This window comes from Siphateles boraxobius, unplaced genomic scaffold, assembly GCF_051911475.1.
Source record: "Siphateles boraxobius isolate OS27281-9 unplaced genomic scaffold, OSU_SipBor_1 26, whole genome shotgun sequence".
Classification (NCBI taxonomy): Eukaryota; Metazoa; Chordata; class Actinopteri; order Cypriniformes; family Leuciscidae; genus Siphateles; species Siphateles boraxobius.
The window spans coordinates 5,293,123-5,315,529 of NW_027508876.1; the positions used below are offsets into that span (position 1 = coordinate 5,293,123).

At 37.6% G+C, this 22,407-nt stretch overlaps 1 protein-coding gene across 6 annotated transcripts in view; it reads right to left on the minus strand.

The window, feature by feature from the left end:
* The window catches only part of myo3a (myosin IIIA), a 145,833-nt gene that overhangs the window by 4,598 nt on the left and 118,828 nt on the right, over positions 1–22,407 (minus strand). For 3 of the 6 annotated variants that reach the window (XM_077244181.1, XM_077244179.1, XM_077244180.1), the window contains exons 19-35: positions 22,141–22,351; positions 21,474–21,621; positions 18,377–18,530; positions 16,892–16,980; positions 16,423–16,552; positions 13,844–13,929; positions 13,477–13,518; positions 11,848–11,928; positions 11,551–11,756; positions 10,771–10,882; positions 10,530–10,692; positions 10,359–10,445; positions 9,413–9,536; positions 7,015–8,176; positions 6,718–6,862; positions 2,076–2,167; positions 1,944–1,984 (exon numbers count right to left, since the gene is read on the minus strand). In XM_077244181.1, the coding sequence (XP_077100296.1) occupies positions 1,944–1,984; positions 2,076–2,167; positions 6,718–6,862; positions 7,015–8,176; positions 9,413–9,536; positions 10,359–10,445; positions 10,530–10,692; positions 10,771–10,882; positions 11,551–11,756; positions 11,848–11,928; positions 13,477–13,518; positions 13,844–13,929; positions 16,423–16,552; positions 16,892–16,980; positions 18,377–18,530; positions 21,474–21,621; positions 22,141–22,351 (3,073 nt within the window). Of the gene's footprint in view, positions 1–1,943; positions 1,985–2,075; positions 2,168–6,717; positions 6,863–7,014; positions 8,177–9,412; positions 9,537–10,358; positions 10,446–10,529; positions 10,693–10,770; positions 10,883–11,550; positions 11,757–11,847; positions 11,929–12,091; positions 12,164–13,476; positions 13,519–13,843; positions 13,930–16,422; positions 16,553–16,891; positions 16,981–18,376; positions 18,531–21,473; positions 21,622–22,140; positions 22,352–22,407 lie in introns of all 6 variants that reach the window. The other 3 variants (XM_077244185.1, XM_077244182.1, XM_077244183.1) reach the window with 3 other exon arrangements.

Sequence of the window (22,407 nt, forward strand, 5' to 3'; positions counted from 1 at the left end):
TGATGGCATTTGTGTAAGAAAAGGTTGTGTGGAAATTATCATGAAATTACTGCCAAATGTCAAAAATCAAATTATAATGGTCATAAAATTGAATTTATTTTAGTTTTCTTTGAATTTTACAGTAAAATGTGACCTGGACAGGGTCAGATGAATTCATATGGCAGTAAAAAGCGAGTGTTCTGCTACATCTTTCTGCTCTGTCTCTCTAGTGGAGCACATTTGTCCCGCAGGACTCCCTCATTCCCTGCATGTCCTCAGCCTGCTCTTATTCCCCCCACGATACCGTAATGTTCCCCTATCTCTCTCTTTTCTCTCTTTCCACTTCCTCTATTTCTCTCTGACACAACATGGGCCAGTTATCAGACAGAGCCAGAGATTTGTCAGTCCTACTGAGCTTCTCACTCTTCAAGCCAACATGAAACATGCAAACCCTTTTAACTCCTTTTGTGACGTACAGTCTTTACAAGTGAAACAGGATATTCAGTGAGAGAAATATAGCCTACACTATTACTGATGTATATAGTGATAGATTACAATACTGATGTACTGATGTCACAACAAGACCGGAAATATGCATTATGGAAGTTGATTTCATGAATAATGTCAGCTGCCCATATTGACTTTTGCCATTGCACATTTGCTAAAACTACTGGTCCTCGATGTTGCGTGTCTGTAAGTGCTGTTATAAAGCGTCCGGCACCGGTCTGTCTGTCAGAGCTGTTCGTCACTCGACTGGCCTGTGAAATCTCCTGTCAGCAGCGCTCGAGGAGGTCCAGATTCATGTTCACACACACAATATTTCACACATGCTGTGACACTGCAGATATGTCACGCTGGCCTCAGTCCTGACAGGGAACCGCTACAGGAACTAGCCGTAATATGTCAGCTATTAGCATCCGCATTAAAATAGCCAGTTAATATAATTAGATCAATGTGAAGATTGTCTATAATTCAGCTTTTATTGATTAAGTACTTATCCTACATGCTTTATCACTGTACAGTATGTCTGGCATGAGAACACGTATCATTGCAATAAGTGTTAGAGGTTATACTGAGAATTTTTAAGAGCAATTAAGATATGAACCTATTAAGAAGTGGCCTGGCGATTACACTGGTATTTTTATTCATACAATTATTCACCTAAATTTGATTTTAGGTGACCTGATATCAATCTTGTGTGTTGGGATTTAGCCTTATATCCAGTGATTTCTTATGCATTACTTTGCTTTGCTTGGCTACATTTGGAACAGTATACTATAGTAATATCTGTACTATTTCGGAAGTATTTGTGCCAGTATGCAAATTTTTCTTACCCATGATGCCCCACAACATTTGTAATTTGTGCATTGCATAGAATACTTTATTTCATAATGCATTGTCTTTGACATTTTGACCTTTGTAACATGTCTATCTTGCCCCTAAATTAGTTAAATGTTATTAAATTTACTGTTTACAACTTTGTTTTTTTAAAACTTTCTATTCATTAACAGATAACAATAACAAATGTTTCTTGAGCAGTAAATCAGCACATTAGAATGATTTCTGAAGGATCACGTGACACTGAAGACTTAAGTAATGATAATGAAAATTCAGCTTTGAATAGAATGGTTATTTTAAATTACAGTTTTATTATATTTTTGATCAAATAAATGCAGCTTTGGTGAGCAAAGGTTCTTTCAAAGACTGTAAGAAGTCTTTCTGACTCCAAACTTGAACGGGATGTGTATTTCTGAGACAATAAATAGCACATATACTTTGTATATCACTGTTAAAAACTTTTATACTATTAAAAAACGCAGTATACAGTGTATCATACGCAATATGCTGTACACTAGTATTCCATTCCAAACAAATGTTTTCTCTTTGTCTGCAAAGCAACAGCATCTAGAGAGAGGGCACATTCTTGTTTAGTAGGCCGATCACTCTTCTGCTAACTGATTTACCTTTGTTTTCTCGGCCTCCTTTTATCGTCCTGGACAGACCTCTGGAAAAGACCCAGCATGAGAAAGATCATTAAAGCAGAAGCCCAGATAATCCTCAGATAAAGTGAGTGCCATTGTGTGATGTAGACTCACATGAATGAGTGTGTAGTACGTGGAGTCCTCTGGTGTGTTCAGGGTCTTTGGTTGTTGTGTGCGGCGAGGCGTTCGGGACTGCTTTGTGTCGGCTGTTGGTTCAAATCATATCAGAAAAATAAAAGGTGAAAATGGAACAGGAAAAACCAATCAACAATTAAAGGTTGCCTAGTGATATTTGACCTTGAAGCCTTTTGAACCTTGTCTGGATATTTTATTATGGTCCCCTGTGTGCACATTGAACAAAGAGAATACAACAAATAATTCCCTGGTGGGAGCCCCATTGAGACAAACTGGAGAATAGGATCAGCACACAACATCCAGCTGACCTTTGACCCCTTTGTTCTTATCGAACAAACCGTGTGGCACGGTTTAACCCCCGGGTCTCGTAATTATCCATTAACAATCAATCAGAAATGCCCTACCAGTCACAACATGTTCCTACAGACTGACACAGACATGGAAGCTCTGTTACAAACTCTATTCTTTCTGTATACGGCCTACATAGGCTGCTACCTTCTAAGGCAGCATCATAACTGAAATGGAACCTCGTAGGTGACTGACTTGAAAAACACAATATAGGCTAATTATTTCACAATTGATTGCAATAGAGTTTGGTGTTAGCATGTTGCTAAGCTAACTGTACAACACTTTAATCAGCATAAAAATAGTACACTGAGACTTCTGGTAACACCTTATTTTGATGGTCCCTTTTGAACAATAAATTCACTATAAGTACCTTTACAACTAGAAGGCACCTAACTCTCATAAAAGTATTAGAATGTCTGCTTAATATCTGCTAACTCTTTATTGTGATGGTCCACATTCTGTAAATAAAATAAAATTGTTCTTGTTAATGTTAATTCACAGTGCATTATCTCATGATAACAGTTGCAACTTTTGATCTTAAAAATGTATAAGTAAATCTTGATTACATTAACTAAGATCAATAAATGCTAAAGAGTAATTGTTCATTGTTATTTCATAACTAATGTATATGTTAACAAATAAAACCTTATTGTAAAGTACTACCATAATTTCTCTCATTTCTGTTGAATTTTGAATAATTTTTTTACCTTGTTCTTTTGCAAAGAGTTACGCGTGTACCTTCCTCATGAAGGATACATGCAATTTTCACCAAAAGTGCTAAGTATGAAGAATAATTTGCCATGCTTACTGTTTTGAAACAGCTTTCATGTAGGGAGCACACCTATGATGCCTAAAAATGCAGTAAATGTAGGCTGGCTAGGTTTTGAAACTGAGTTATAGAGTGTTACACACTGGAATGTCTTTGATAGAGAATACTGTTTTAATGAAATATGATCTTAGAGATCAACAACAAAAGATACAAAAATGACCTTTGATGCATTTAAATATCTGGTAACTCAAGCACTGTTTATCATGTGGGAAAGTCAGTTATGATAGAGAACACTTTTTTATGAAATATGATCTTAGAGATCAACAACAAAAGATTAAAAAAAAATGACCTTTGATGTATTTGAATATCTGCTAACTCAAGCAGTGTTTATCATGTAGAAAAGTCAGGTATGAAAGAAAATTAATCAACGTCCAGCAGGACCAGTGGGAACAGGCTGGAGAGTTTGTCATATTTATTGAATGTGTCTCTTGAAAGGTCATCAGCAATTCTTGATTGCTCAGAGGTATAAAGCCAATTTGCAGCCCTTATTATTAATGCTTTGTATAATTGCCGGGGCAATGCGATTAGCATTTAAAAACCTTTCATGTACACGGAAATGTGACTGGCATTCAAAGGGCACTTCTATGTGGAAACAATAATAATTGCACAATAATAATTGTTTCAACACAAAGATTCTGGTTACAATTATTTATTATGACTGTGGATCTTATAAATAGATTTTACAATGGCAATAAATCATAAATAAACTTGTGACAGATGACCACAGTATTTACAAAGCAAATTAAATCTAGATTTTTTTGTAGAAGAAAACACATCCGTCATAAACAAACCATAATCACTTTTGACAGAATAATCCAGATTTATTTAGACATATCAAGAATAATAGAATCTGCTAAATTATGCTTCCAAAAGCAATTAGATATATCGCAACAGAAATCAAATGAAGAGTAAATCTGTGCAGGCGGGGGAATTTTCTGATGACACATCTTGTTGAGCCCAATTTGAATGTTATGGCATCCACTTTTTGATATGATCAGACAGTCACCGTTAGAGAAAAGCAAACTTCACACATACTGATAAAATAGATAGCAAGCAAATATAATTAAGGTAGAGCTTACCTACAGCTATTTTAATTTACATCAGAAGCAGTTTTGTATAGTGCACTAGGAATACTGAAAACATTAGCTATATTTTTCCATCTTTGAAAAAAAAAGCTTTCTGTGCAAATAACCAAAGCCCTTGTGAAAAAAAAAAACACTTTAACATAATTTTAAAAATAGTACCCAAGTATAAGATGGTAACACTTTAGTTTGGTGACCAATTTTCACTATTAACTAGTTGCTTATAAGCTTGTATATTACTAGCAATGTTTAGTCATGTTTTAGGACACTAAATTGCATGTCAATTGCAATAAAATGAAAACGGATAAAATTTTTAGCTTAAAGGGATAGTTCACCCAAAAATGAAAATTAGCCCATGATTTACTCACCCTGAAGTCATCCTAGGTGTATATGACATTCTTCTTTATGACGAATACAATCGGAGTTACACTTAGGCTGGCCACAATAAAAGGCCACTCTAAACTGTGCAGTTTTACTGTATTTGGGGGTCCGAAAACCAGTCAGTATCTTGTGTGACCACCGTTTAGCTCACGCAGTGCAACACATCTCCTTCGCATAGAGTTGATCAGGTTGTTGATTGTGGCCTGTGGAATGTTGGTCCACTCCTCTTCAATGGCTGTGCAAAGTTGCTGGATATTGGCAGGACCTGGAACAGGCTGCAGTATATGCCGATCCAGAGTATCCCAAACATGCTCAATGGGTGACATGTCCGGTGAGTATGCTGGCCATGCAAGAACTGGGATGTTTTCAGCTTCCAGGAATTGTGTACAGATCCTTGCAACATGGGGTTGTGCATTATCATACTGCAACATGAGGTGATGGTCGTGGATGAATGCCACAACAATGGGCCTCAGGATCTCATCACGGTATCTCTGTCCATTCAAAATGCCATCAATAAAATGCACCTGTGTTTGTTGTCCATAACATACGCCTGCCCATACCATAACCCCACTGCCATCATGGGCCACTCGATCCACAACATTGACATCAGCAAACCGCTCACTCACACGAAGCCATACACGCTGTCTGCCATCTGTCCTGTACAGTGAAAACCAGGATTCATCCGTGAAGAGAACACCTCTCCAAAGACGCCATCGAATGTGAGAGTTTGCCCACTCAAGTCGGTTACGACAACGAACTGCAGTCAGGTCGAGACCCCGATGAGGACGACGAGCATGCAGATGAGCTTCCCGGAGCCGGTTTCTGACAGTTTGTGCAGAAATTCTTTGGTTACGCAAACCGATTGTTGCAGCAGCTGTCCGGGTGGCTGGTCTTAGACGATCTTGGAGGTAAAGATGCTGGATGTGGAGGTCCTGGGTTGGTGTGTTTACACGTGGTCTGCGGTTGTGAGTCCGGTTGGATGTACTGCCAAATTCTCTGAAACGCCTTTGGAGATGGCTTATGGTAGAGAAATTAACATTCAATTAACGGGCAACAGCTCTGGTGGACATTCCTGCAGTCAGCATTGCAGTTGCATGCTACCTCAAAACTTGTGACATCTGTGGTATTGAGCTGTGTGATAAAACTAGACATTTTAGAGAGGCCTTTTATTGTGGCCAGCCTAAGGCACACCTGTGCAGTAATCATGCTGTCTAATCAGCATTTTGATATGCCACACCAGTGACGTGGATGGATTATCTCGGCAAAGGAGAAGTGCACACTAACACAGAATTAGACAAATTTGTCATTACGTTGTGCGTCAAGTTCAAGTGGTACTCTTTTGGCGTAAATCGATGCGTATGGCCGTCTGCCTGATGCTAGTTATTTCAGTCGATAAATGTTTAAGTATGGATATTTTTCTTACACAAACGCATCCTTTACTTCAGTAGACCTTTATTAACCCCCGGGGATGCGTGGAGTACTTTAATCATGAATAGATGCGCTTTGATGGACTTCCAAAGAAAGCCATTCAGTCCCATTATTAAGCTTGGAGGAGCCAGGACATTTTTTAATATAACTCCGATCGTATTCGTCTGAAAGAAGAATGTCAGATACACATAGGATGGCTTCAGGGTGAGTAAATCATGGGCTAATTTTTGGGTGAACTATCTCTTTAAATAAACATGAAATACAGTTAGTTGAACTACTTAAGTAGGGCAACTTTGTCTTTATATGTAATTTCATATTTACTTCTATTGTCTTTGAAATATGGTTAAAGTGTACTGCTGAATGTACTGACAAGCATTTATGGTGATAAATAATTATTTAATAATAATCGTTTTGGAAAATTAACAAAACACAGTGTTACTGTTTTCTTTCAAATTTTGCTTCCAAACTTTGGTCTATCAATCAGTTTGGGGGAGGGGGTTGGGGAGAGAATGGCTAAATGTACTGAGATACATGATTTAAGAGAGATGTTTACCTGGTGGCTGATAGCACCCCATGTAGCCATTCATGGCTTGTCCTTTCACAAACATCCCATTTTTGCTGGGGTTGAGCTGATGGGCAAGGATGATTTCATTTAACTTCTTCTGCAAGGAAAGGTAATCTTCAGAAGCCTTGGATACCTGAGCAGGTTACAAAGAAATATGACAGTCATTCAAATTAATTTTGTGTAAAAGACTTGTGAGACTTGTAACATTTTTGAAATACAGGTTTGGATTGATATCAGGGTGGGTAAATGAGAACAGAATAAAATAAATAAATAAATTATCAACACCTCTTTGAAGAGCGACTCCACTTCCTCGTCCTGTTTTTGTGATGTAGCTTTCAGGTTCTTTCTGTCTTTGTAACCTCTAAAATTGCTCTGGATTTTAATGGCCGCCTGTTGCTCATCGTATTGGCCTTCCTCATCCTGAGTGTTCTCCTCTTCCTCTACCTCCTTCTGTTCTAGCTGAACATCTGTGATATCCAGACCTTCCTCATTCTCCTGCTCCTCCACATTTTCTGACATTTCTTGCTCGCTTCCTGAGGCTCCTTCTCTCTCAGCTCTCAATCTCTTTCTCTCCTTGTGACCTCTGAAATTGCTTTGTAAAACAGTTGCGGCATGTTCTTCATCTACCCCGGAGGGACTGGAATCTAGGTCTTGGTCTTGGTCTTGCTCAAGTTCTACTGGAGGAGGTGGAAATTCCTCAATCAGAATGTCTGGTTCTGAAGCTTCTGGATTAGCCAGATCCTCTTTAGTTTTTTTCCTTGGTATTTTGCCTTCATCCTTGAGTTTTTTACGCTCTTTGTGGCCACGGAAGTTGCTCTGAAGGACCACAGCGGCTTTGGCCTCTTCATCGTCTCCTGAGGGTTCAGCAGGAGTCTCATCTTCCTGTTCCATTTCCTCTGTGAATTCCATCAGTTCTTCAGGAGGTGGTGGATCTGGAATAGGAAGCTCCTCCTCAACTAAAGGACTCTGTGTCTCCATTTTTCCTCTAACCGGCATCTTCCCCTCCTCCTGGAGTTTTTTACGTTCTTTATGACCTCTGAAGTTGCTCTGTAGAACAGTGGCTGCCTTGGCTTCCTGTTCAGTGTCCTCATCTCCTCCATCTGCAGCCTCTTCCTCAGTCTCCTTTTCTTCCTCTATATTCTCCTGCCCTTCCCTTTGTATATCATCCAAATCTTCTCCAGAAGTATCTTTTTCGGAGCTGGATGAGGAAACGTTCAGCTCATCCCCGGTCAAGGTCTTATTCCGTTCTCGACGCTCCTTGTATTTCTTTCTTTCTTTGTAACCTCGGTAGTTGCTTTGGAGGACCACAGCAGCCTTTTCATCAGCATCATCCATTTCCATTTCACCTCCTTCCTGTGGCGGCTCCTCTGAATCTGGACCATCTGCTTCAGATGAGACCTCCGTCCCTTCATCTGTTTTCTCAGTCTTTTCCTTCTGCATGGCTTCTCTGCGTAAAATAAATCAGTTTATACAACCACAACATTGTCAAATATTTGATTTTATGAGTATCTGTGTGGTCAATTGAAGCATTAAGGGCCAGACTTACTAAACAGGGCAAATTAGCGTGAGAGCACAATTCCAAAAAAGCACAGATGTTAGTGGAAAGTTCTGCGAGGGATCTACGTTTTTCTAAATTAAAAAACACAGACACAGCCGGATCATTTCCATAATAACCAATGCAATCTACCAAGAACAGAGCAAATAAACGTCTGGTTTAAGACATGCTTTTTTTTGGGCGTTAAATAATGGCACAAATACCAGTAAGTTGACAAGCGCAAACCTTAGTAAATCACCTTGCACGATTCATTTGAATACTCTCCTCCCAAAAATTTTACATCTGAAAGGAACACTCCTACAAATGCATATACAATAAAGTCAGTCGCATAAATAATTCTATCCATGCCTTCCAGCACTAATTTTTCACTGCGTGTCTATTATAAATCCTGACAGTAGTTTTTTAATGCCAAAAGAGGCTTTTTGCTGGCAAAGTTGTTCGTAAATCTGGCCCCAAGTGTCTAAGATTTTAGTATATCCATCCATACATCTTAAAAAAAACGGTTGAAGCTAAAGCCTATCCCATTATCTTGGGCCATTGGCAGGGAAACATCCTAGAAAGATGGCCAGTCCACGGCCAGGCTAGCACACAGACAGATACAGATTCACACTTACACCTATGGACAATTTAGTGTCTCAAATTTACTTATCCCACATATTTTCGTGGATTGTGAGGGAAACCGGAGCACCCAGAGGAAACCCACAACAACACGAGAGAACAGCCCGGACTCTATATTGGTGATGTTAATGACTCTCCACTGTATGACAACATATCGGTGTTACTGGTGTCTCTCATATCACTTCCCTTCTCTCATTCCATACCAACACAAGTTGGAATAGCTACTGTAATCAACCTCATCTTGCTAATGTAGTATGGCCATTTTAATAATTAATTTTAATGGCCACCATATACCTTTTGTCAGATAGCTTGAGTCCCCAGTTAAAGCAATAATATAAAGACATAGCTTGGAAGCACAGTGAACCAGTAAGAAAAAGAGCTTGGAAATAGAGAATTTAAATAGACCTTTGATGGACCGATGGACTAAATATTATGGATTTTGTTTGTTAGCAGATTCTTTAAGCAAATCTCCAAGAGAATAAAATCAGATGGAATAAGAGCAGGTCTTACTTTTTCCTCTTAAAGCTCTTCCTCTCTTTGTGTCCCCTGTAATGGGCCTGGATCTTTGCAGCAGCTTTGTTCTTCTCGTCTAGCAACTCCTTGTATTTCTGCCTTGCCAGATATCCTCTGCACACTGCAAGAAGAAGGTGTGAATTGAATTATGTCATTATGTATGACTTCTAAACCCATTTAAAGTGCCCCTATTATGGATTTTTGAAAATTACCTTTCATGCAGTGTGTAATATAGCTGTATGTGAATGTAAACAGTCTGCAAGGAGTCGACTCTGAACCGCCCAAACGAGTTCTTTGGAATTTGAATCTTTTTTCGCAGTTCACACGTCACAACGTATACATTTGCATAATGCCTGCCTACGGTCTGCGTGAACAGGATATCTTGCTGTAGCTCGTTCGTGTGGATATCATGTCGCCAAGACGCTGTGCTCGCAACTGTAAAAGTAAATTCGATTTATTTTCACTTCCAAAGGATGAGGCTGTTAAGAATCAGTGGTTAAAATTAATCTTTACCACGATACCACAGCAGTATAATCCCAAACTTTTGCTGTGTTTCCTTCATTTTACTGTGTTACAAACTGTGTTTATGTTACAATAGTCATTCACGTTAGTGCTGGGCTAATGCATGCGGTGTTATTGATGCAGCTGAAGTTCAGTTATTGCAATGGCCGTTTAAGTTTTCGACATGCGCTGTACGTGGTTGACCAATCACAACAGACTGGGATTTGGAGAGATTGATTCAACCATGGAGTCGTTCGAGAATCATTGAAAAATGTGGTGATGTGCAATTTTTATTATGAGAAAATTAAACAGTTTTTTGATCTTTGATGCATGCAAACCTGTTGTAGGAGATCTCCAAAACAAAATTAGGAGACTTTAAAATAGCATAATAGGGGCACTTTAATAGTCTCTTCAATACTTATTATAATTTTTTTTGTCTTACAAGCTTGAAATTGGGTTAAAACAACTTCAGACTTTGCTTTGCTTTTGTCATCAGCCACTGTTTTCCGAACTTTGTGTCCTCTGTATGCTAGAAGACAGAAGATTTTAGAGCTGGTTCAACAGATTATTGGACTTTTTGCATTTTAACATCCGGTCAACAACATGAGCTCACCTGATTGTAACACCACGGCACTTTGTTCTCTCTTTTCCAGCATTAAACGATATCGTCTGAATGCCAGCCAGCCCCGTACACATGCCTGGACTAGAACAATCCGGTCCGTGGTTTGCCTCACCATCAGATTCAGCTGCTCCGCGTGATAGTATTTAAGAAAGACCTGAACAAATAATGATCATACTTGTGAGTTTTGTTGAACATCAACTGCAGTAGTTATTAATGCTTTTCTTAAACAAACCTTTGTTTTGCCCAGAACCCAGTTCTCCAGTTTGGCTTTCTCCAAAATAACCGCACATGTCTCTGGATTCATTGCTGGCTCTTCATTGGCTCTAAATGCTAATATAGAGTACCTGAAAAATCCCAATGGTTAGTAAAACATTGAACACAACAACTGAGAAATTCTACACCCAGGAGGCAATCTCTTTTTCACCGGAAATGTGCTAGTGCTGGTACAGGAACTGGTGGTCCACTCTTTCCTTGTCTTTGAATTGTATTTGCCATACATTTTATAAACTTTTGATTGTTGAATCAAAGCCAGTTTGCGATGGCAAAATGGATTCTTAATTAAATTACTTTGGATGTTAAAATAAGTTTTCAAAGATCCTCATGGGCTATAATGGGTTTCATAATGAGTTTGTTTGTGGGCAGTTTTTGTACACTCTGAAAAATAAAGGTTCCAAAAGGGGGTTTCGCAGTGATGCCATAAAGGAACCATTGTAAACAGTTGTTATAAATAACCATTTTTTTCTAAGTGTGAAAAAGAACATTCTTAAAAAACTATCCAAAAAAAAAAAAAAACTATTATGCAATGGAAAGGTTCCGTGGGTGTTAAATGGTATTCATGGAACCATCAATGCCAATAAAGAACATTACGTCATTGTTCAGTCCTCAAGTCAGTGGAAACACAGCCTGGTTAAGAGGTCCCTTGGCAGGGTATTGGCTCTACCACCAACACAGACACCATTTAGGTGGAAAAGAGGTTTATGCAAAATTGATATGATCGTATCATCTGTCTGACCTCTCAATGAAGTTGTTGAAGAGAATGCGGTGAGAGTAACCCTGTCGGCGGATCTTGGCCGTCTCTAGAATTCCAGTGTAGCGTAGTTGGATCAGAACCTTCTCCCTGTCGAACTTGTGGGCTTGACGATCATTATTGGGTTTTATGCAACGGACAAAGTGAGGCTGGCCTGCAACCATCTTTGATAACAGGTCCATTAGAGAATACTGAAAAATACAGTGAAAAAAAGCAAGATTGTGAACACGAGTGGGACCATTTTATTGGTTCTTATCATTGTTAGGTCTTCAAAAGTCTTACTCTGAAGTAAGAGGCAACAGTTTGAGACTTCATGTTGGTGGTCTCTCTGGGGTGATGTGTGCTTTCCCCTGTGCTCTCCGCCTGTACAAACACAAAATATTCAGCATGCTGATCATGAAAATCTACAAAAGGGATAATGGGTCTCTTTATAAACATAAAAAGGGGTCTTTTTGTAAACATAAATCTGTGTGTATAATAAATTAATGCATGTTGCCTCTTGGAGACAAGTCCTACAACTAATCACCATTTGCACAGTGGCAACGGGCAAGGCAAGGACTGATTTGTCATGGTTGGGAGTTAATTTCCGAGAGGAAGACTGAAAAAGAAATGCATAAAGATTGTGATAAGACTCTGATTTGAATTCAGGAAAATATATAAAACTGTTCATTAAAAATAGTAAAAAGTATAATAATATACATGAAATTAACTACATGATTAATTTGCAAAGCAATCTAACCAGCATTAATTTAGGTGGAACCTATGGCAATCATCAATAAGACCAAATTTCCAAATGACGGCCATGAATTTTTCACCAGGCTATATTATCAAGGTGTTTTCGATATTGAACACAAAGCAAAATCACACACTGACACAGGTGCTTTTATTTTACGTGGGCTAAAATGGATGGAATCTTTCATGTGACATTTTCTAAAGACAGCATGCTGAAATATGCAAATGAATGGTAATGTATGCAGGTCTTCATCAAAGACATCATTTCAATATGTTTAAAACCCTCATTCATTTCAGAGTGCAACCTGAATGAGAGCTCTAAGTAGCTCAAATGTTCTCTTAATAATTCTCTTAGGAATAATGCACTTAATGCTAAAAAATACAACTTGGAACACAAGTAGATGTTTTTAAGAAACACACAACTGCACAGAAACAATTCGCAATTCTCCTTATTCCACAGGGACAATCAATTCTAACGAGAATTATATGAACTAATCAAGCTGCAAATCAGTCAAATCTACAAATGCATTAGCTATTAGGGAGCTGGTAGGGTAATGTGACATGAGAAGATACTCTTTCATTCTCACAGACATGGGTCATTTTCAAGAAATGGTGTCGCAATTAATAGACTTTTGGTGCATTATTTGATAGAGCTGACTGTTAATATAATACAAAAGAACTTTTAAAATTAATCTGAATTTTACTTGTTAAATGTTCGATACTCATGAAAGTTGATGTGCATGACCCTATTCATCATGATGAGTTTCTCTTTAAATTTGTATCAGTATTTCATTGTTTACGCTTACATTGGCCCCATCAAGCTCAGCAAACTTTTATTTTTTTTATTCTTGGTACAAATAATGAGAATAATCACTGTAAATCATCTGATGTGGTGCAAATTTATGATATTTGCTAGTTAAGGCTATACTTTTTGTATATTTTAGCAATGTATTTTATTCAACCCTTGAACATTTTAAATGTTACTGAGCTAGAATAAAACATTTTTTGAAAGATAAATGCGTTTTCAAATTAAACAATAAAAAAGCACCATTTCCTGAGAAAGACCTACATGTACACAAACATACATCCCAAAACAGTGAGCACAGTGTCGGCTGGAAAAAGGAGCATATCCTTTAAGAACACTTCTCTACTATACAGCACACACTACAGGATCATTACCTCACTGACTGATACAGTACTGAACAACATAAGACCCTCCAACTTTAGACAGAGGACATTATAGAAAGGAGCAGTGGAAATTTCATTGATGGAAAAGTAGAAGAGATGGAGAGACAAAATAGAGTGGGAAAGAAAATTAGTAAAGTGAAAGCAATAGAGCTCCTTTCAGACAAAAACAGCACAACCATCATCATATTACATATGAATGTCCAAATTTACATATCAATATTCAGGTATCAGAAACGTATTGTTGTTCATTTCACTTCCATAAACCTAGCCAATCAAAACTGAAGTAATTTACATATGGAAGTCTTAAAGGCACAGTGGCAATAACAGAACAGAGAGGAAAGAGGGCAAAACAAGGTACCTTGGCAAAGTTAATGGTGCGCTGTGATAGTTGCGTTCCCATACGAGCAGAGCCCGCCGCCTTGCCTTTAGTGTGAGCCAGGTTACCTGCACAAAGAGAAAGGTCAGGGGAAAGGTCTACTCTCACTGTGATAACCACACACATTAGAAATCTGCTGTTGATCCTTTATTAGATAAGTCACATGTTGTTCAAAGATAATCTACCATTTATTTCAAGGTTAACCATTTCAAGGGCACGGAGATATATGGTCTTTAGAAGTCAGAGCTGTGACAGATAAATAAGCTTCACAATGGTCAAGTAGCTAACAAAAGACTTATGAATGAAGTCTAGTTTTAAAATCCCAGCAGACTCCCTGGAAACAATCCCCAGTGAATCTCATTGGATGTAATCGACTGTGTCAGTCAGACGACCTTCATTCATCACGCTAGACCACATGGGAGTGAGCACATTTTCGTTTCAAAAGAGAGAGAGAGAGAGAGCTACATTGGCCTGCATTCGTTCAGACGAATAGATCAACATCCCTGCTTAATGGTTCAGACAGGATGGTGTTTGCTCTGTCATTTCCAGTCTGTGTGATTGTGGTGTGCCCTATAATGCAGTATATCTAATAGAATGTGACTATACTGACCTTTTTGCTGCTCATGCAAGCTATGCTAAATCAGGCTCGTACTGCTTTCTCTAGTGGATCATGCAAATTTACGCACCAGTTAGAAGAATATTTTGGTTTAAATACAATTTAAGGGCCTGGTATCACAGACAGTGATAGATTAAGCCAGGATTAGGCCTTAGTTAAATTAGGACAAGTAGCTTTTATAAATGTACATTAGAAAAATCTTGAGACAAAACAATGGCACTGACATAGTGGAAGACTTTAGGTAGTAATCTGGGACTAGGTTTATGCCTTGTCTGTGAAACCGGGCAAAGATCTATTAACAGAATCTGTGTCATGTTGTTAGCAATTATGTCACTCGTCCGTCAGTCTAAATGACAAAAGGGCTTATTATAAAAGACTTTGGGGCATGTTGACTGGAGGGTTTACATTGTAAATATGTACACCTTGTTTTCTTTTTAAAGCATTAACTTACATTTTTTCCTACCATAAAAAATTGTTGTTCAAGCTGTAAAATTTCACTACTTTTATTTGTGGATGGATTTAAGATTTTGTGGCATTTCCTCCATGCAAATGGTTCTTGATAGTTTATTGGAAATTCTGTTTTATTTCTCCTGGACTCTATGTTTTATGATTTAATATAAATTTATAATCAAAACTGGGGTCTAATGAAATTAATTATTTAAACTCTATCTAATATTTTAAAATGTTATCAAATGAAAATATAACAAAGGAAATGGTGACAAAACATTGCATTTTTTGTCAAATAAGGTTCTACACAAAAACTGTATAAATAAATAATGGGCTAAAATATATTGATTGCATATGATATTCCTTAAAATAATAATAATAATAACCTGTTTATAATAAAATATTAGTACTACTACTTTTGGGAAATAAATTTTAAAATAGATAATGGTGATATATATTTTGTTTGAATGATTCAATCAATATCAATATCTTCAAGTTTAAGTTTTGTATTGCTGATAGCTTTTATCAAATTTGCTGCAAAATACTAAAGATGTGAAGATGAAGTTGAAGATGATGTTCATGTGGAGTGTCTCATATAAATTTGAGACAGTAGATGCCAAAAACACCATCAAATTGAGTAGGTGTAGTAGACAAAACTGCACTTCTCATTCACACAGAGACACATGGAACGTGTGAACTACATATGTAAAAATTGCTTTAAGAGTTTATTATCATTAACCTGGATTTTTGTTTTCTGATAACTATCAATATAGATGTATCGTCCAACCCTAATCTAGGATTTCATGTGATTAGAGTCTCAGTCCTTGTTTCTTGCTTTGCCAATAAAAAGCAATCACACCGCAGAACTCAAAAGTCATGGAAACTGGTGGATGTACTCAAAGCAACAAACTGTCAACATTTCCTTTGTTCTCTGGCAGCACAATGGAAAACTGAGTCCTTGAACCAGGCAATTACGCAATGATGGGACTGACTGACACATTAATAGAGGTCACTGTTTAGAAAATCTATCTCACACAGACAGGGCGAATTAAAAATACACACACACAGGGTTTTCATGTTTTATGGGGACTTTCCATAGACATAATGATTTTTATACTGTACAAACTGTATATTCTATTTCCTCTATTATTAACTTTATATAACTTTCTGCATTTTTACATTTTCAAAAAACATGTGAAAAAATCACTTGATATGATTTATATCAAGTATTTTATTATGATTTTTTGTTTCCTCATGGTGACAAAAAAAAAAGTCCCCACAAGGACAAGGACTTCGTGTATTGGTGCACACATACACACACAAACACACACGCACACACACCTAAAGCTTTATAAGTGTATTTGTGGATGAATGTGTGTAGATTTGTGGGCTCCCAAGCAACATAAAAGTATAATATCTGTATACAAAAGGACAGAAGCGGAAGCATGATGAACCGAAGGCTTTAAATGTTTCTACAGAGTAAAAAGTCAAAGCAAACCTGTTTTAGTGAGCGGGTGAGTAACCAGTTTACGGATCAGTTCATTTTCTGACGACCTCAGCAGAAGGACAATATCAGCAGGCAGAGCATCTCTGTTCTTAGCCAGGAAACCGCCGGCATTATAGATCACCTAATCACATGACAAACAAGATGTATTTACATCCAACAGGCGATTATCTTCACTTAAAGAGATGAAAGATGCACCCACATATACATAAAAGAAGATATTTTAAGAAACGTACAATAGAATTCAAAAGGTTTTGTTTCCAAAATTCTTTAAAATGTTTCTTCTTTTATGTTGCACAGAAGAAAAAAAGTCATACAGTTTTGCATTGGCATGAGTAAATGATGACAGAATTTTCATTTTTGGGTCAACTATACCTTCAATTATCCTTAATATCCGTTTTTATTTTTAATATGTCTAAAACAAGCTTAAATAAATATTGATAAAATACAAAAATATTTCTACCTTGCCCGCGTAGTGATGGATTCCAAAGCCCAGATCAACTCTCTTTGGTCTCCAGAAGTTTTTAGATTTTAAGTTGTCCTCAAATTTCTCTGATTAAACAAAATATGTGTTCATTACAATTAATTAATTCACCCATCCATCCATTCACTAATTCACTTGTTCAATAGTTCATTCATTTATTTATTCATTTAACTGTTCATTGATCCACTCATTCACTTCAGTTCATTCATTCACTCACTCTCTCATACATTTGCTCATTCACCGACCTGAACTATACACTCATTCATTAATTCATTGATCCATTCATGATATCATGACATACGCGTGAATGAATTCATCCATCAGTTTCATTCAGTATAAAAAAAATGAAGCTAGCTCATGGAAAACCAGCTAGGCGTCTAGTCTTGGGATATTGAATTATTAATCTCTTAGTTAAAGACTCAATTGAGAGAGTCCTCAGGAAAAAGCAGATGAGAACTTAGCATGCAATTAAATGTTTGATGACTGTCTCTCCCTTGTTCTTGTGGGTCTGACCATACATCTGAGTATGTGTGTGTGTGTGTGTGAGTGTGTGTTTGTGTGAGAGAGTGAACAAGAGTGTAAGTGTCTCTCTGGTCATAGCCCACCAGGTGAATACAGCTAAAGATTAAGGGCCCTATCATACACTCGGTGCAATGCGGCGCCAGGCAAGTGTTTTTTGCTAGTTTCAGCCCGACACAGTTATCATTTTCACGTAATTCGCCAACGTTGTTTAAACAGCAAATGGATTTGCGCCCATTTATGCGTCCATGGGCATGCTGGTCTGAAAACAAGGTGTGTTCAGGCACTTTGTTGGCGCGTTGCTATTTTGAGGTAACTGAAATAGACTGCCTATTTTTAAACTATTAAATAAACTCTTTTTTTGTTATTAAAAGGGCGCGTTAGTAATATGAGCCTATATGCGGGTGCACAACGCGCGTGCACTCTGCTTATTACACACACAGGGACGCACAGCAGCACACAAACATGCCAAATATTAAAAATAAAAGGATAAGAATGTAAAAGATGAATACTGTGTGCATAAAGATATGGTGGAATCCGGCTTGTTCCGTAGATGCTCTGTTTGCGCACTTTAACCTCGAGCACGAGCAGATCCGTTTCCTGTCTGGAGAAGAGTTCGGTTTTTCTGCTTACAAATTCCGCCATGTAAATAGCGAATCCACCATGGCGCGAGCGCAACTGGCTTTTAAAGGGAATTGTAGAAGAGACTCTGATGTGTTTATTGCACGTTACGCACAAAACACACCCATTGCTCATTAAGAGAATAGGGACAACCCTTAAGGACCATGCGCCGGGTGCGCCGACCATTTTTCCCTTCGTAAAAACTAGCAAAAGTGGATTCGGACACGCTCTAAGTGCACTTGTGCCGTGCGTCTTTAGAACATGCACTTAGAGTGTTAAAATAGGGCCCTTAAGCTTTATGATGTTTTAGGGAGGGGAACTTGCCGACGAGGGTCTGGTCGGTTGCCTGAGGAAAGCGACTCTCCTCGTCCAGCAGCGATAACATTCCCATGGGCTTCTGAAGGAACAGGTCCAGCAGCGGCCGGTTGTCTTCATATTCGATCACTCGAGCATCCACATCTTCGTTCAGATACTCATCCTGCAGAGAAACCACACGTTTTGATGAACTTTGTGAGGTTACTGGAATCACATCTCTGAACCATCTGCACAGTTTCGTTTGAGAAATTTAGAAGGAGATAATAGAGGCTATGGGGTCATTCCTGAATTGTATTTATTTATAACGGTTTCCATAAAAATATGAAGCAGAACATCTGTTTTCAACATTGATAATAATAATATGTTACTTGAGCAGCAAATCAGTGTATTAGAATGATTTCTGAAGGATCATGTGTCACTGAAGACTGGAGTAATAACACTGAAAATTCAGTTTCGCCATCACAGAAAAAAATTGCATTAATATAATGAAATGGAAAAAAGTTATTTTAGACTGCAATAACATTTCACAATATTGCAGTTTTTAGTTAATTTTTGATCAAAACTATTTACTGTTCTTCTTTCAAAAACATTAAAAAACCTTACCAACCCACATTTCTGAATGGTAGTGTAGCTGTAGAACTATCAGTATTTATTTATTTTGGGATCGAAAACAATGTAACCTCAAAATACACACACAATTTTATGAAAATGTGTTCATCTGGTCCAGGCCAAAACTGTGCTTTCTTTAATTCCTCACCCCCAAAACAGCATTAAAAACAAATTTAAGTATGATGGGCCACTTTGCATGTCATTTAGATGGTCTCTTTCTAAGTGTGGGTTTTTGGCCAGAATAAGCTGCGAGTGGACAATACTTCATGCTAATAGTCAAAATCTTGCGTGACTAATTCTACCCGAAATGTCAAAAGAAAACCCTTCATTATCAGACAATGCATTTATATTATGAAATGTCTTGTTTGATTACACTATGTCTCTGAATGTGATGTTTTCTGTGACCTTTACGCTTGATGCATGCTGTTGTTTTGCACCTGAATTTCTCCTTGGTGAAAGAATTTCTGTTGCTCTATCCTCAAATATTTGTAAGCTCTCAACAACACTGTTGAACTCTGCTGGCTAACGCCTGGAGCTCCATAACCTCCTAACGGCAATTCATACTGCTATACGATGACTTCCAGTGAGCAAAACACTCAATCCGAAGAGCATATGACCTGTCTGTCTTGTCTCTAGACTGCCATTTTGATAAATTACAATACACACATGTACCAAAACTGTTCACTGGCGAAATGCATCAACAGACATACAGAAGCTTGTCCAAGAAATCTAATCTCTGGTGTAGATTAGAGCTTCTAGCCGTAAAGTCATCCAGCGAATGGGGAACAACCAAATTTATTGGGACAGTAAGACTGCTGCTGACATACAAGCCTCAGGGATGCAAAAACAACAGCAATTCAAAGCAACACGGGCAACACAAGAATAACAGAAAACATGCTCTCAAGTGTTTACTTGAGGCTATATATATACGAGAGCGCTCTGAGTAAAAATAAAAATATGGAGAACACACATCAACAAATAGGATAGTAATACATTTTACATGTGAAGCTCACAAGGCTTTTTTGGGGGTCACATATGAATCCAAATTTATTGAAAAACATTTTGGACCAATTTTGGACAAATAGCATTTTGGTATTATTGTTTTTATTCTAATGGCAATTAAGCACGCTTACCCCAAATTATCAGTGTAATTAAAATCTCATTCACATTAATATGTATTATTATTTAAAATATAAAGTATTTATAGACACTAGTAGTGTCACGCTGGGGTTGAAAAACTAAAAAAAAAAAAAAACCAACATGGATCTGTTAGCAACCCGTACCTTTTAAAGAAAACAAACTCAAACTTATACTATTCAGGTTCTCGGGAAACAAAAACACGGTAAACAAAACATCCATAATGGTAATGATGATCTGACATCTAAAGAGACAAACACAGGGCTATAAATACACAACCAAACTAAACAAGCAAACGAGACACAGGTGCAGGGAATGAATCAAACAACAAATCACCATAGTAACACAAGCAAACCTAGGAAACAGAATGGGAAAACAGAGCAAAAACCAAGTCTCACTAAAACAGACTCTAATTCAGATTACATTAAAACGAATTTAAGTTATTACTGTGTACATTAAAGATGATCTAAAAATGATCTAAAAGCACATTTCCCCCAAAAATCTCATTAGTATAATTTAAATAATCATTCTCATTTTTGAAATGTGTTAACTATTTAAAAGTATTTATATTTTTGTAGTGTTATGTTTTACTGGCTTTTAATTTATACTGATTTAAAAAATAAATAAATATTTGTATTATAGTATTTTTTACTTAATACATAAAATATTACTGTATTACAGCAATAAGAATCTATGAGAATCTATAAGAATCATCCCTGAGAAAAATGTAATAATAATTTAATAATAAATTCTTCAAAAAGTAAAAATACATATTACAGGAAATAATTGTATTCAAAAGTATTTTTATTAGTTAATAGTTTTATTCTGCTTTAAATAAACAAACAAACAAACAAACAAATAAATAAATGTTTTTACAGTATATGACCTGAGCATTTCCTATATAAATACCAAAGAATTATGCATAAACCACATATATGCGGACTTCACACTCACACATTTACGTAAAGCAGCATTTGCTGTCTACTTATAGAAACACCAGCAAAGTCAGCGGCTCCTGACGTAACCCTTGTTTCGGATGATTTATGAAGCCACTAATGTGGGTTAGTCTCAAAACGTTTAGAGGCACCAAATCACTTTCCCCCCAAGGCTACAGTCAGTCCAGCCAGTCTGGGGAATTGCCACGCTTGTCTGTGTAAAAAGAAAACGGAATATTCTGTTCCCCTTCACTCCCTCCCTCTCTCACAGCACTGTGAAACCATAAATGATGAGGTGTTACCACCATTTAGATGGAAATAAGGTTATGCTGAGATAGAGAAATACAAATGCTCCCAAAAGGCATTGAAAAGCTCTCAAACTATTCAGGATTGGATGAGATGACTTTATCAGAGTCGGGCTGTACCTGCTCCCAGGCGAAGATGTGCTGGTTGAAGTAGAACTGGATCTGCTCATTGGCGATGTTGATGCAGAGCTGCTCAAAAGAGTTCCTCTTAAAGTTTTCAAAGCCGAAGATGTCCAGGATACCGATGTTCAGACCCTTGTCTTCCTCCCTGGAGAGAAATCCAAGGATAGAATGTGATTTTTTTACATAGAATTTTAAAAATGCTAATATATAAAGAGTTGTCATTATTTCTTTCCAGACTGTCCATTTACACCAAGTGCAAATAGCCTGCCTTGTTAGCAGAGACTATTTACACTATTTACACAATCAATGTCTGGTTGAGCCATCCTAAATTATGAAAGAACCCTGATAATCTGATAACAGGAGCAGTGGTGTGGGCACAACCTGATTTCACTTAGTGCAAAGAAAATACTGCTATTTTCACTTAGTGTAAACAGCGATAGAATGTAAGAAAATACTGATATTTTAACAAAGTAAATTGTATCTATTGCTATTTGCACTAACTGCTTCTTTATAGTATTCGGTCAATTAGGAAAAGTTGTATCTACGCTGGTCTTGGATGAACAATATGATGCAAAAATTTTCATTTTGAGATATCCGTTTTTTTATTGAAAATGTTGAAATCTTGGCAAATCCAAGCACAGTTTGAGAACACTCTTTCTCTCACCCTGACTGGTTGTCCGGTTTCAGGAGAGAGTTGATGCGGTTGACAATCCAGCCGAACAGGCGTCCATAGAGGGCTTTGCCCATAGCGTCCCGCACCTCACCGGCCTTCTCCACTGTGTTTGACCTGATGATGGTTTCGCCCCGTGTGACCACGCAGTGAGAGGTCAGTGCTTCCTGTAGCTCATCTGCACGGATACACAGCAGCGACGCAGCTGCACAAACACATACAAACATAACGACAATCTGCTTCAATTTGTATATTGGAGCT